This window comes from Nelusetta ayraudi, unplaced genomic scaffold (genome assembly GCF_046127955.1).
Source record: "Nelusetta ayraudi isolate G7.1 ecotype Tasmania unplaced genomic scaffold, CSIRO-AGI_Nayr_v1 ptg000002l, whole genome shotgun sequence".
Taxonomy (NCBI): Eukaryota; Metazoa; Chordata; class Actinopteri; order Tetraodontiformes; family Monacanthidae; genus Nelusetta; species Nelusetta ayraudi.
In genome coordinates this window covers 5,021,388-5,036,661 of record NW_027466052.1, presented here as the reverse complement: position 1 = coordinate 5,036,661, position 15,274 = coordinate 5,021,388, and the positions used below count along the sequence as shown (strand labels likewise).

Genomic DNA, 15,274 nt, shown 5'->3' with positions numbered 1-15,274 from the left:
ATCTGCCTTCAGTACAAAGTGGAGACAAATAATATTCACACTCTATCAACATTTGGCCCAGCAGCTCTGATCTGCAAGGTTCCCATCACAGCTAAACTAAACTAAACTAAACTAAACTAACCGTCCCGTCACCACAGGCAGCAGCGAAGGATGAATGAATCAGCAGGATGGCTTCATTCTGTCCTCCGCGCTCGACTTGAGAGGAGCCTGTCATGACGAGTCGAGTCGCTGGCAGTGACAGCGTGTGAAGTTTCCCTTTGCTTTGCTTCATACCCAAACACGGCGCACGTTAAGTCAACAGTGGCTGCTGTGAGTCGTGAGTAAATGTTCACTTTTAAAAGCACAGGTGCATCTTCGATATCCTCAGGTGTTTCCACTATTTTAAATGACGAGCGGCCTCACTTCTACAGGTCCCTTGATGTACCCATTACCAGCTGGTCAACTGGATTCTGTCCTGAATCCAGCTGCTTGTACGATTTGTTTCGGAATTGGTTATTTGGTTCATTTCCATCCATATCTATTGTTTTTATTGATTGTTTTGAATGTACAACACAAGAAGTAGCTCGAACATATTTCAGTTTATTTCAGTTTTTATTTACAGATAAGACATTTTTCATGGCAAAAACAACAAAGAGGAAATTTTACAACCGTGCTTTGATGTAGCAGTTTCTGTCTTCTGTGTTCTTTGGCCCCCACCTCGCTGAAACTCTGAGGGGTTTGATGTATATGTCCAGAATCTGTGGATCGTCAGCTTTCATTCAGCGTGACCTTTCGTAGCAACAGAGGCAAAAATGTTGACTCAGTGGCGCAATAGGGATTCAGACTTGGTTATTCAGTTTGTGTCCAAAATGTGTTGGACGCATGTGAAACAGCTTTAATGGTCTCCATGGCCAGTGCTCTGCTGTCGACTCCGATGTAAAACACCGCTACATTCCTTCGCCGTTAAGAGCATTTTGTCCCCAAGTTTTCTCACTGGATCCCAATTGGAGGCCTCCCGGAGGACTCCAGGGGTTACTAACACTTCAGTTGCCTGCCTTTAACCTGATTTTTTGTAAAAAGAATTTCTCACAAAAAATACGGCCGTCTGAGAGGGGCCTTGATGCGTCAAACGGCAGCGGATCATATCGTACATCTCAGACATACTTTCTTGCGTTTAAAAAATCTTTCTTCGTGTCTTTACCTCGATTCTGACAACATTAAAATCAATAAGATAAAGTGCACAAACCCTTTGCCTTCCTGCACAAAAACCATCTTCACTTCGCATCTTCTCCTTAGTATACGCGCTGTAGTCGCAGTGGCTAAAAAGTCAACAGAGTTATGGAATTTGGAATGTCAGGAAATGCTCTTTAATGGCAGATCCGACCCTGAGTAAACAATGCCCACTCAGTCCAGCCAATCATAGACTGTCTTAGTGACATTAAAGCTTGGCTTTAATTTTCTCAAGTCTTAATAATTAGTCATTATGTTTGGACCAAGCTGTTGCTCTCCTCCCTCAGCGTTGACCTTGGCTCTCCGTCACTACTACACCTTATCCGCTGTGTCACTGATCTGGGAGTAAAGTCTGACTCTGATTTACAATTTGAGACTCAAGATCAGCTGCAAAGTACAAAAATGCTTTTATCAACTTCAACTATGACAAATAGCTAAAGTAAAACCTATCTTGTCAAAACCAGACTTGGAGAAATTAAACCACAGTTTTATAACAATTCGACTTGGTTACTGTGATTTGCTATTCGGGGGGGATTTGACAGGCTTCCCTTGCCTGTCTGCAGATGGTGCAGAACTCAGCTGCTCGCCAAATAACCCAGACCCGTAAGCACATCACACCCATCCCAGGGTGCCTACACTGCGCTACAGTTAATTTTAAGCTTCTCCTGTTTCTTTTTCAATGTCTGAATAACCGTGCCCCACTATAACTCTCTGACCTTTCTGGCCATCCCAGTCCTTAAAATCAACTGATCAGCTGCTGATCAGCAGGGGAGATTGAGCGTCTTCGCGCTGCTGCTCTCGAGTCTTTTGACCTTTGCCCTAAACCTAGACACGTCTACCTGAATTTTCCAGTACCAACTGGTCCTCTTAGCATTTTGGTGTAAAAACTGGAAAGTGATGCGTTGCCACTCGTTTGATTGTTGGTATCGTCCTTAGGAAAGGAAAGGAAAGCCACTAATCCCGAGGATGACGTTCAGATTGTGGCCACCGTGATCTTTCACGCCTCCACCTTCGACTTCTTCTTGGCGGTTCTGGGTTTGGCTGACTCGCTGGGTTCAGGGGAGCCTGGAGGGTCTGTGGGTGGGCAGGGGGCGCTGTCCACATCAGGCTCGGGCTCCAGGGGCATCGAGGGGCTTTTAGAAACTCCTGAAAACAACACATGCGAGGTTGCACAGAGAAACAAACTCGAGGTTACAAAGTATCAACAAAAACTTTGAAGGCCTTTTGCTATCATCACTTTACACTACATTATCTTGCCTTAGTGTCAGAATTTAATCAGCTACTGTAGGCAACAAATAGTGGAAGTGCAGCGAGAGCAGGTATTCTGAAGTTTAATTTTAAAATGAAAAATAAACACGGGGAGAAGCAAAGACTTCGACATTTGTCACCTGCTGCACGGTGTAACCTGGTACACACAGCTGCTGCATCACTAAGAGTTCACCTCTGAAACACCACTCATCCATCTTATCAGATTCCAGTAGAAAGCATTAGCATTTCTGGATTTTTGGGATCCACTATCAGTCACTTTTCTTTCTGACTGGGAAGCAGCTGCTTCACAGTAGCCTTTAAAGAAGACAAAGGCGAACAACAGGAAGTGAGTCCGGACCCGGCAGACACTGGCACGCAGGCTGCAGCAGCACCAGCTTTTAGGAGAGCAAGATGTTTTTTTCCCCGCATTGAAATCTGAATTGAAGTCTGTCTGACAAAGACTAAATATCACAATTAAAACTGGCAATAGAAACAGCTAAATTTAAAAAAAAAAAACTCAAATGTCGCAAAATGGTTTTGTCGCTCCCATGAGGTTGTTTTTCAGATAAAGAGGTATATTGCAAGGAAAATATAACAACCATTCTTGACAGCAAACAAACGAAAACAAAAAAAAGCAAACGTAATTCTCGTAAATCTCGTGGGACAAGATTTTACGAGAATTACGGCTTATGCTATTCACACCATTCAATGGAAACACCTGCAAATGGCAATAGTACTTTGTCAAAAATTTTTGAAATATCGCCTTTATTTTGTGAAAAATTGTAATGGAAACGCAGTTAATGAGAAGCCTTGAGTTGCTGGTGGTTTGTGGAAAGGACCTCCTCCTGAAAACACTTTGGCTGGGCTCTTTTACCAAATGGAGATGTGGCAGACGTAAACCCTCAGGATTCTGGTGGGAACATATTTAGTAGTGAGCTACTTCTCTTGTGCAACATCAAAACCCCAAGGCCGAGCTACTGGTTGGAGCAAAAAGACTCACTCAGGACTGGGACAGACTTCAGGCTGTCGGAGATCAAACAGCCCACAGAATCCTCGCTGATGCTCTGCCGCCTACCTGTTGGCAGCTGGATGTTCTTGTTGTAGCTCGCAGCAGAAGACATGGCCTGGCCCAGAGCCTGGTTGGATCCCAAGGGAGCGCCGGGGGTTTTGGTAGCTGCTGCTGAGTTGGGTTTGGATTTGGAGTCCTTGCCCGATTTGGTCCACACCAGACTCTCCGTCACCTGCAGGGCTGCCCCCATCTTCTGGGCCATTTCGATCAGCTTGGTGGACAACAGGTGAACGAAGACTTCAAAGACCGAAGTGACGACGTCGAGGGTTTTTCTTCGAGGCGTCGCCACCAGCAGCGCCTGGCCTTACCTCGGAATCAAATTCAAAGCTGCTGCTGCTGCTGTCGCGCAGGAGATTGACTTTCCGCTCCATCTCTTGATACTGGTCCACGGCGGCCTTCTTCTCCCCGTGATTAAAGAGGAAGATGGCAAAGTTCAGGTTGACCAGAGGGTTGGATCTGAAAATGAAAAAAAAAAAACAAAAGTACTGCAAAACGAAACCAGTCGACTGGGCATCACTGGTTGGCGGGAGGTCGGAGGGACTCACTCGTCCAACGCCACAGCTTGCTCGTACGCTCTGGTGGCGTTCTCCACGTCCTCCAGGTTGGTCAGAGCCACTGTTGGGAATGAGAGTCAACCATTTCATTTTAGAAAAACAACAAAAAAAAAATCAAAATTCACCCCTCAAACTTGTGGCCGCACTGCTCTCTGGCCACCTGTACCTGCCAGCAGCATGTAGACTTCCCCCATGCGGGGGTTGAGGTTGATGGCGGCGCTGAGGAAGTGGAATGCGGAGGCGTACTGCTGCATGGTCAGGTGCACCAGGCCCAGGTTGTAGAGCACCTTCCAGTCAAAGGGAGACAGGTAGTGGGCCCGCTTCAGGCAGCTGATGGCCTGAGGGTGAAACACAGGTGGACGGCTGACTGGAGGTCTGGAGGGAGTCAGTGGAGAAAAGCTGCTCTGCACAACAGCAGGTCTGGAACTGCCAGGTTCAAGCAGTTTGGACCACAAGTTAAAATCATATCTGATCATCCATCCATTTTCAATCCCCACTTGTTCCTGCACTCAGGGTCACGAGGGTCTGCTGGAGCCTCTCCCAGCCGTCATAGGGTGAAGGCAGGGCGACACCCTGGACAAGTCGCCAGTTCATCACAGGGTCACATAGAAAGACAAACAACCATTCGCTCTAACACGCACACCTGAGGTCAATTTAGAGTTTCCAATTCACCTCAAAGGTGGTTTCAATTTGTTTCGCAAAAATTGGATTTCATGTGATTTCTGACTGTTCAGATTACAAAACATCCATCCGCCAAACACTGGCACTGCTCACTCACACAACCTTTAGTCTTTCCATAAACGAAAACCAAACAAACACACAAGACAAAGCCCAGCGACGTCTTCCACTCACAGCCACGTATTTCTTTTTTCCGAAGAAGCACATGCCGATGTTGTTCCAGAGGGGCGGGCTCTCCGGCACGGCGCAGGCCGCCACTCGGTACTTGTTCATGGCCACGTCGAAGTCGCCGTGGGTCTGCATCATGCTGCCTGCAGCCAGGATGGCCTGGGAGTAAACGCTAATTAGACACATACTGCAGGCGAGGCGCTGCCTTAGGAAGAGGCGGCCGATGAGAGACGCAGCGGCAGGCGTGACAGCCGCTGACCTTTTGTTTGGGTTGAATTGCTCCGAAAGAAGTTCAGCTTTGAGTCCTCGAGAGGATTTAAAATCGAAACACATCACTATGATAGGGAGAGAAAGATAGAGGGGAAAGCCACAAACCTTATAGTTGTTGGGATCAAACGTGAGGGCGTTCCCGAGGTGCTCAAAGGCTTTTTGATATTTCCCCAGCTGGAAAGCGGACGAACAAAGGTTGCACATCTCAGACTTGATTTGAGTTGTTTGTGACGCAAAGAGAAAATGTCACTGTTGTATTCTTTTAAAGCTTGTCGGAAAAGGTTATTAAAAAATATAAATATACAAATAACAATAAAAAAAAAAATGCTTCTACCTGTAAAAACAGCAGGCCCAGCGTGGTCAGGAGTTCAGTGTTCTCTGGCGAAAAGCTGGAAAAGAGAGCAGTCAGATGAAAAATGTCTTTTTTTTTTTTTTTTTTTTTTTTTTTTACTCCGTGCAGCTAATTACATTTAATGACTGCACTTATTCTTCAGCAAACATTGTTGATATGCCGGAGAATCTGCTGATTATTCAATAAGGGCTTGATTCAGCATAATTGCGCGGAATTAATTAGAAGCAGCGGGGGGGCCGGCGTGGCTGCGAGAAATGAAATGACTAAGAAAGAGGAAGATCTGCATTAAAATAAAGAGACACAGTGGTCTGTCTCATTAAAGGGCGAAAACAGTATTGGGGCACTTGATTAATTCATTGAAACCCGACAGGAGGTAGGAGAAGAAGCCCCATTACTGCAACGGGTGTGATTATTTACACCGCGGTTCAAGTGATTGAATATTCAACTTGTGAACGGCGGCGGAAATGAGGGGAATTTCGGCTGAACTGTGAAGAGCCCTCGTGTAAAAACGTGGCAGAGTTGGAGCTTCGTGCGACACTGGAAAAGGGCCACTTAGACAGAATGAGCTCGGGAGACCAAAACCATTAGACGGATGAAGAGGACACCCTATTGACACCGTCGCGCACTCAGCCGAAGCAGCGCGTCGAACTGAGGTCTTCTTAAAAATGTCACCGCAATTAAGAAGCTGTGTAATTACCAACTGATGGATCATTTTAATCTTGCTAAAAATACACAATTACACACAGAGACCCAGCAGGCACTCCATAAAACCACGTTTTTGAGTTTGTTTTACATCCACGCGGCGTGGTGGTGCAGTGGTTCGCGCTGTCGCCTGACAGCAAGAGGAAGGTTGCGGGTTCGAACCCCGGGTCCTTTCTGTTTGGAATTTGCATGCTTACATTTTGTCTGAGTGGGTTCTCTTCACTTTCACCCACAATCCAAAAACATGAATGTCTGGCGAACTGGAAACTCTAAATTGTCTGTAAGTGTGAATGTGAATGGATGGATGTTTCTTTGTCTTTCTGTCTTTCTATGAACTGGCAACGTGTCCAGGGTGTGACCCTGCCTTTGCCCCATGACAGCTGGGAGAGGCTCCAGCAGACCCCCGCCACCCTCCTGCACGCAGCAGGAGGAAGTGGCTATAGAAGATGGATAGATCGATGGTCTGAAATTTTACTTCATCAAATTCCTCACTTGGGCCAAATGTCCCAGTAATTCAGCTGGTCGCAGGACTCTGCACTGCCACTGGACAAAACACATGGAAATATGTAAACCTGCATTAAAAAAACCCACTTTGAAATATTTTTTTTTCACCTCTGCCAAGTTGTTACTTCCTTGATATGTTGAATTGTGCACACAGAGTGTTGCGCTACATATGCGTCACATTTCCATGTCTGGCTGCAATGCCAAATTTCTGAAGCAGACAACCATCAAGAGCTGAGGCCACTGCTGTGCTGCAGGGTTGGATAATTACATGCAGCAATCTTTGCACGAGTTGCACCATTCACAAAACGCTTGTGAGGGTTTGCAGGATCCATTTGTGCGAACTGCAGTTCAATGGAGTGCATTAGCTTGCGTCAAGTTGCCGTTTGTACGGACAATTGTGCGGCCATTTAAAAGGTGCATCCGGTCGATGTTCCCAGTGAGTGTCATTCTGGGATCGATCAACTTTGTAGAATCAGAGGGAACACCAGCTGCGCTTGATACAGAGCACGCGCAGAGCGACCAGGAAAAACTCCCCAGTGAGAAGAAACCTGGAGGGCAGCAATGGGAATACAGTGTGAGGGACATTCCGTGCAGCCAGACGTGGGTCTAGTGGAGCAGATAGTATGAAAAAAGGTCCAGCAGTAGCTGAGGGGTGACCAGTCATTACCTTGCGTAACCAACTCAGGTCCTCGTGGGTCAATAAAGTGATTCTGCTACTACTACTACTACTACTACTACTTCAATACTGGTGCGAGGACAGCCGAGTTCTCGCTGGAGAGTCAACATGCGGCCGATACTTACTCCACTGCCCTCTTGTACACGTCGATGGCTTTGTCCGTCTCGCCCGCCAGCAGGTGGACCTTGCCGAGCATCATGAAGGTCTTGTCGTGTTTGTTTATCTGCAGGGCCACGTTCAGGTTTTCCACAGCCTGACAGAAAAACCCACCGGGTCAGCCTCAGAGTCACAGTTCTGGTGCATTTATGGCGAAAGAAAGTTAGGACTCACATTCTTGAAGTCTTTGATGAAGAAATGGCACAATCCCAGATTATGACTGATCTCCTGAGGTGAGAAAGTGTCTAATTAAACACGGAATGCTCTAAATTGAAAAAGGTCTGGATGAAGTTTAGTTTCCTAATTCAAAGTTAATTCAGACTGGAGCCCTACGGAATACAGAGTTGGTCGTAGAAAAGGGTGGGGGGGGGGGGGGTGTGTGATTCATTCGCAGTGATACCCTTTATAGTGATAAATGCTCCTGTCTGGCCAGTTTAATACAGATTTTGGCATCGTCACAGCAAAACAGCTGTAGGTCCATTCCATTCTACAAAACGAATGTGCTTTTTCCTAGCAAGAGTGCTTTTCATTACTAAAACAAACTTCCCACAACTCAGTGTGTGTGTGTGTGTGTGTGTTTACCCAGTCTTTCTCGTTGAGTCTCGCAGCTTCATTATACACCTCGATGGCAGCTTTATGTTTTCCCAGGAGGAATCTGCGGCAGGAATAAACAAATAAATAATCCACAAATAATGAGGAGCTATCCCTGGGTAATCTGCTAAGAGAACGCTGACACAGTCACACGGCACTTTTGAAACAGTATTTGCAGAGGGCCTTGTCATCACTGACAGTTTCACTGTCTATCTGGGTTGGACCGCGAGCGGCGGAGGGCTGACGCAGCCACACTCACAGGGATCTGGCCACTTGCTTGAGATTGTCAGCGCTGCAGGGATTAAGGACGGCGCAGCTCTGGAACAGCTCCAGGGACTCTTGGATTTTGCCCTCGAGACGCAGGATCAGCGCTGTGTTGGCGGGCGATGATTTTTACATGAGAAAGTCGGAGGGGGGAAGACGTGAGAAATCAAAGGCGCAGCAGCGGGAGGTCCAAGCAGCCGGCAGGATTTTTAGCGGGGAGCTGAATTATGTATCGCCGAGCTTCATTAACCTCCTTTGGCGTGCACGCGCGACAACGAGGCCTCACCTTGAACATATATGGCGTATTCACACATCCCATTGGTCTCCTGCAGCTGCTCCTTGATGATGGCCTGCAGGGGCACAAAGTGGCAGACGCTTAAATACAATCCAAGTGCTGGCACATGTATAATGAATATGCTGCTAATGTTCAGAGCTAGTATGTGCAAAATGAGACTTTTCTTGTTGTGTGTACAAGTTCTGGCAAATTGCATGTGACATTTCAAGGTGGTTGGACAAGAAGGCAAGTGACTGGACATTAGTGTTGGAGTACTCAAGGGCGGCCTTGGTATCGAGACCATTTTTTAAGGGTCTCAATTTTGGACTTGGAGGCATTTTTACTTTCTTGTCTCGATCTCGGACTGTACGGCTCTGTATGTGACACCCACAGTGACACACCCCCTTATCCCTAGCTAATCTATTTTTTTTTATTTTATTAAGCAAAGTTTTTCTTTTGATAATGGTTCAAAATAGTTGGTAAAGCAGCAAAATGTTAAATAAAAATATCAAAAGATAACCTGCTGAAAAGAGATGTTGCTGTTCGATTTAGAAGCAAACTTGAATTTAAAAAAGACACTGCTAATTTTTTCTATTTCGTTGTTATTTTTCTTTGATATATAAAGTCTTGGCCTTGTCTTGATCTCGATACTCTCTTGTCTTGATAATGTCTCGGTTGGTGCAGTCTTGAGTACAACACTACTGGACAATGAAGCAGTTAGCTCAAGGATTCTGAACCGCGACAGCACCTGGCTAAAACCAGCCTGTCGAGAGCCGTGGTGTAACATTTTCCACTTTTCGGACAAGAAGTTTTCAATATGGACGCAACAGATTCCAGACTGGAAATCCCCGCCGTCTCGAGCCACTTGCGAGGTTTGCATTGCTGCTTGTTATTCTATTACACAGGCGGATGCGTTCAAATCTCCCTCAGCTAATAGAGCCTGAGCAGCAAAAACAGCGGAATAAATATGTTCTCATAATTCTCCAGGCCGGTGTGTTTGCCAAGTGCCATGACAGAGTTTTATTGTGCACAACACACCTCCACGGTCACTGGACTGGGCCGTTCTAACCTGCTGCTCAGCACTTGGAGTTGGCGCCTGAGGGGTATTGAGTCACTGCGGCTAATTCACCCTGCGAGAGCGTATTTATCACGGTAAATTTTAGAATAAAAATCAGTTAATGGTCCATTATTGAAAAGCATCAAGGGGTAAAACAGGACTGGAGATATGATGTAACATTCTGCAACATGAACTAAACAATAGCAACAGGAGAATTAAAGCTGAAGCCACATGACTGCTCTGCTTTAGCTTACTGCCTGTTGAAGAGCAACAAGACATGTGACCACATCAGTATGTATTAATCCATTGATTTACATTCCAGTCCACTCAGCTCAAAATCTTCAAAGAGAAATGAAACATGAATATTCCAGCAGAACATCCAATATGTACAGGATCTATTTAAGGAACTTGTGAAGTTTTCACTGGCTGCATGTTGGAGGTTCGCAGGGTCAGGCCCCCGTGAAGCACAGTGATGGACTGACAGATGTTCGCGATCATCTCATCATCCAGGTGATAGACTGAACACCGAGAGGGAGGGTGGGAGGAGCTACTCTACCTTGCAGGTGTCATAGTCTTTGCGGAGGTAGTGCTGGTGGATCAACCAGTTTCTCCTCTCCAGGATCGGGAGCTCTGGAGCTGGCAAAAGAATTCACAATTAGGAAAAAACACACGGAAAAAGACCATGAAATGTTTACATGCAATAGGCTTAGTTTCATTTAAAGATGTCTGGTTTAGAACTCCAGCATCAGGCTGGGAACGAAATATGACAGGACTTCGATTTGACCTAGTTTTCAAGTATATTCACTGCAATTTACACAAGTTCATCTTCTGTGTAAAGAGGAACAAATAAACACAATTCCTTGGATGGACCTTGAGATATGAATGAACGTCATATGTAAAAGTATGGTCTTTTCGTACTTCATCTTACACCCACTGGGATGATAAACTGAGAATGAATTAGAAAGAACTGTGTCACCGTTCATCAAGCACGCTGCATCCTCGCTCCTCATGAAGTTTACGCTGATCAGCTGATGGTGTCATCACACCTTTCTAGACTATTTTTAACTCATTTGGTCCCCCCCGCCCCCCCTCCACACAGAAGATTTTGCATCATAAATAACTAACCCTGAAAGCAGCGTCCCTCTGGAATCTGCCGCCGCGCTTTGATCTGACACTTTTTACACAGACGTTGACGATCCAAGTACAAAACCCTCGGCTCAACTGGAATCAATTCAGCCATGCCGCTAAATGTCACCTTGCGAGGAAGTTGTTTTATATTTTTTTCCTTCCGCCCATTACAAACACTTTTACGTTGTCACTCTTTCTGAGACGTCTTGAGCTTTTCCTCCCGTTGCCAGGGCAACAATGGCTGTGGGAAGGCAGGTGCTTGCGACACAGTGGAGGAGCGGGCTGCTGTAGAGATGCAGTGCCAGCAGGAGTCTGGAGGTAGAAGCAGCCCCACAGTACAAAGCCTGCCTCAGACGGGCTGAGGTAACCTCGGGAACTCAAACACAATGCTCCAAGTCTTCTGCGGCGTTTCATCTCGCAAGAAGAGAGCAAACGTAATTCCAATTCAAACCGTTCGGATTCTGGTAATCCTGTTATCTCACACCTACTACCTTCCTCCGAGGGTAGGAAAAAAGAAAAGAAAAAGGACCCGAGGAGTGAAGTTCCAAACTCAGAGCCTGACGCTGACACTGTGGTGTCAGTGGGAGGGGAAACGGGTGTTAAACAGTTTGAATTACACACAAAAGCTCTGTTTGTTTTTTTTTGTTGTTGTTGTTATTTTTTAATTATCTGTCAGCACTTCAAGTCAGGCTCTGTTGATGATCTGCTCAAATACAAAAAAACACCCAGATCCTCTTTCAACGACTTGAGAGAAATCCTCTCAATCGCCGAGTGTGAAGCTGCACAGGCTTCACACGTTTGCCCCATCAAGATTGGGAATGGCCCCGTTTGTAGCGCCCTAATCCGCTTTCTTCCTGCTGAGACAGCAATAACATTCTTGTCTCTGGGTTTCAGCTGTGGCCGTGCAGTGCTCCAGACATGCCACATGCACAAAGCGGCACATTCTTTTTAATTTTTTTTTTTTTTTAATTGAAGGAGCGGGGGCAAAAAAATAAGTAGGGGAAGAAGTTTGACGCATATTCCTGCAATTCTTGTATGAAAGAAAAAGAGAAGATGGGGAGCGCAGAGGAAGATCGCAGCATGACGTCTGCTAAATATAGCCCCCGTGAAAAACCTCATCCCCAAAAATGAAGGCATTTTCTCATTGTTGCATTTGATCTGGCTAATGCTAAGACAGATTTTCCTCCTGTGTGCCTCCACCATCTGTTATAAGGGGATAAGAGCAGAGGAGAGTCATGCTGAGATCAAAAGACACATGGGGAGAGGGTAATGGAGAATGGGATGAAAATTATTTTGGAAGTTTTGGCAAAAGAAACTTCAAAACCCCTTCGCTCTCAGCAGCTCTTGCAACCCCGCGCTCGACTTGCCTCTGCCTTTCCCCGGCACCCAGAAAACCGGGTCAGAAATCCATTTTTGAAAAAAAACAAAGAGATGTCAAAATAATGCACATCTCCCCATTGATATCTCATGAAATGGGAATTGTGAAAACAATCCCACTGTGTTGACGGCTTTGTTCAGCAGAATCTGATTTCATGCATTCTTCATGCTCCATTTTGGAAACATTTGCTCCGCACTGAAACCTTGTGCAAAGAAATAATGTACTTGTTGTCCATTATGGCAAATTATGCATGTGCAGATGGCAGCCATAATTACATTTTATGGTGATAGTTACGCTATGAGCGGCCGATTAATGGCGACAACTCAACTAAAACGCGAGGCTTTTTATTTGGTTTAAAACAAAAACGCGGCGCTCCATCTTTCAGTGAGGTCATTGGGAACTGAACGCCCTCTTCCAAACTTAGTTTGAATTTACGTTTACTTCTTAAAGTACCTGTTTTATCACCAGGTAACTGCCTATATTCATTAGTGCATGCAGGCGGTGAGGCCCGATAAAACAATTCCCTGCAGAGGAATAAAGGAAGCATCTGGCCACTGTTCTATTTTTATCTCAGCAGGACAGATAAAACTGTTTTGTTATCTCATTCCACACTTTTAAAGTTATTGTGCGCTCCAGTTATTTTTCTCAGATGTCAACTAGAATGAGTGGCTCGATTTATACCATTAAATTCTCACTGGCTGTTTCAATGTTTTTTTTCTCCAAATATTCAAATCTTATTATGATGACTGCACTGCATGCTCTGCATAACAATACAGTTAATCAAAAGCTTGATTTTAAAGGAATATTATTATTTATTCATTATTATTTTGTGTTATCCGCACCTACATTACGTTTATCACAATGGAAACATTTTCTTGTAATTACGATTTTCTATTATTCCTTCAAGCATTTCCACCCTTGCCATACACAGAAGGAGCATCGGTGATCTTTACACAGAACCAAAACACAGAAGGTCCAGTCCATCCTTGTAGGTTTACTTGTTTCTATTGAAGAAAGTCTAAAATTATACCAGCTCTTGTCCATGCTTCTTGCCACAGGTCAAGTGAAAACTTGTGTGCTCTTCCCCTTTCTGTCCTCCACCCCTTCCTCTCATCTATGCCCAACGTATAGCTTGTCTCTAATCGCTACTACTATGTGTCAGTAATAATCTCTGCTGGGTAAAAAAAAAAAAACTACACTAAAAAAATATACCAACACAAAACTACACGTAAAAATATATATATTTTTTATGTATAATGACACAAACTAAGCTTGGAAATCATGAAAACGGCGGCAGTAGTTTGTCAGTAGGCCAACATGGCCTGTTTAGCAAATAGTAATGTGGAACTTTACTTCGCAGCCTGACAGTGAGAGGGGCAAGAGTGACCTCTGCAGGACAACGGGTGTATTGTAAGGACAGCAGAGAAAAGTATAGGACTTTATCACAGTGTGGTGCTTGTTTGTAGGACGCGTTTTAAGTTTCGTGAAAATATCTTTTTACAGGATGACATTGCGTACGACCAGGTACCTTTAGGTGCCCGACGCTTCTTCGCTTCAGCTGCAACCGGAAGCTGCAATAAGAAAAGCAAAACATACAGGTGAGTAAGAGAGTTTTTGTGTCTAAGTGTCTTTAACAAGAAATGGAACAAAACCGGCTGGTTGGATGTGAAGCTGTTGTCAATCTTGCTGTCATCTTTGAGGGGCAAACTTAGCTTGTTTGTTGGTACATCTGTAAAGATCTCAACTACAGGCACTACGACAATAAGAAGGGAAACCCCGTGAACAATTATGTAAGATTAGTGTAGACTGGTAATAAAATTCGTATTGTATAGTTCTTATCGAAGTGACCACATAATAACAGCCTCAAGCGGCGCCACCTCTATTTACCTGACAGCAGCTTCCTGTTTGTTGATGTCACACAAACACCGGCTCATTGGCTCGACCATTCAAACGCAAACTAACTTCACCGTAACTACCCCCGCATGCAGCAGCAGGGTCACTGATAGAATCACAACAAACTTTATTGGGCAAGTTACCAAACAAGGACTTGGACTCTAGGATGCTTTACCGCAATGCAAGAACGCATTACTGCAAAAGCAATGCTTATTAACAGCGTAATGACTATGACCTGTTCGTCATCAACTGCATATTTCGTTGCAGGTGACGTGAAAGCAGCCAGTCGGACAGTTAATCGCGTAATCTGATTTGAGCGCGTCGGCGTAGACTACGAACGACAGCAGCCCAGTGGGGCATTATTTGCCCATTCCGTCGGCCAACGTGTTGCCGCAACACCGGCCTGTTCGCGTTTTGGTGAGTTTGGGTAACCGAGGAGATGGAGCGAGTGGGCAAGTTGGGCTAACTTGGTCGCTTAGCCGCGCAGCTAACGTGCAAACGGCGCTATCACGAAGCCTCGACGCAACCAAACGCTTTTGGCCGCTTGAGGTTTTCGGTGTCATGTTGCCACTTCGGCCGGTGGGATTTCTGCGTCGTGCCCAGAGAGACTGCGGGCAGTGTGGCGTTGTGTTGTGTTGTGACACTCACCACCGGAGCCTTCTCCTCGTCCGCCATCTTGAGATGATCAACAGCAGAAGCTGTTGCCCCGGCAACAACGACGCAGCGCAGTCGGATTAGAGTGCTGCTGTCAGGTCTCACAGCGGTAAAACCAAGCCAATTAAGGCGGGTTGACTAGATTACTGACTGCTTTTTAAGTAAAGTTAACATAGATGCAGTTGAATTTGCTGATGAAAGCGATCATATCTCCACACACTTTTTTGACGTTGTCCCGTCTCTCTTTTGACCTTAACACAAATGAAAGTACTAAATATCTGAATATATCTAAAATTCAGTAGTTTATTAACCTCTGAACTAAGAATGTAAAAATAAATCCAAACTATGAATTATAAATTCGATAAACAGCTATGTCACATGGCGTGAACTCGAAATGGCACCATACAGTGTTAAGAGGTAATAAAGCAATGGTAAAAGTTTTTATTTTT

At 45.2% G+C, this 15,274-nt stretch overlaps 1 protein-coding gene across 1 annotated transcript; it reads right to left on the bottom strand.

Moving 5' to 3' along the window:
• Positions 1-1,061: 1,061 nt before the first annotated feature.
• Positions 1,062-14,926, bottom strand: bbs4 (Bardet-Biedl syndrome 4). Its single transcript, XM_076019016.1, has 16 exons — positions 14,820-14,926; positions 13,807-13,849; positions 10,329-10,408; positions 8,728-8,791; positions 8,437-8,548; positions 8,169-8,241; positions 7,761-7,814; positions 7,556-7,683; positions 5,531-5,585; positions 5,302-5,370; positions 4,933-5,085; positions 4,247-4,418; positions 4,072-4,141; positions 3,835-3,982; positions 3,533-3,737; positions 1,062-2,355 (listed from the first exon to the last, which is right to left on the bottom strand). Exons 1-16 carry the CDS (start codon positions 14,844-14,846, stop codon positions 2,207-2,209), a joined length of 1,602 nt encoding a protein of 533 aa, XP_075875131.1. The 5' UTR covers positions 14,847-14,926; the 3' UTR covers positions 1,062-2,206.
• Between the last annotated feature and the right edge of the window lie 348 nt (positions 14,927-15,274).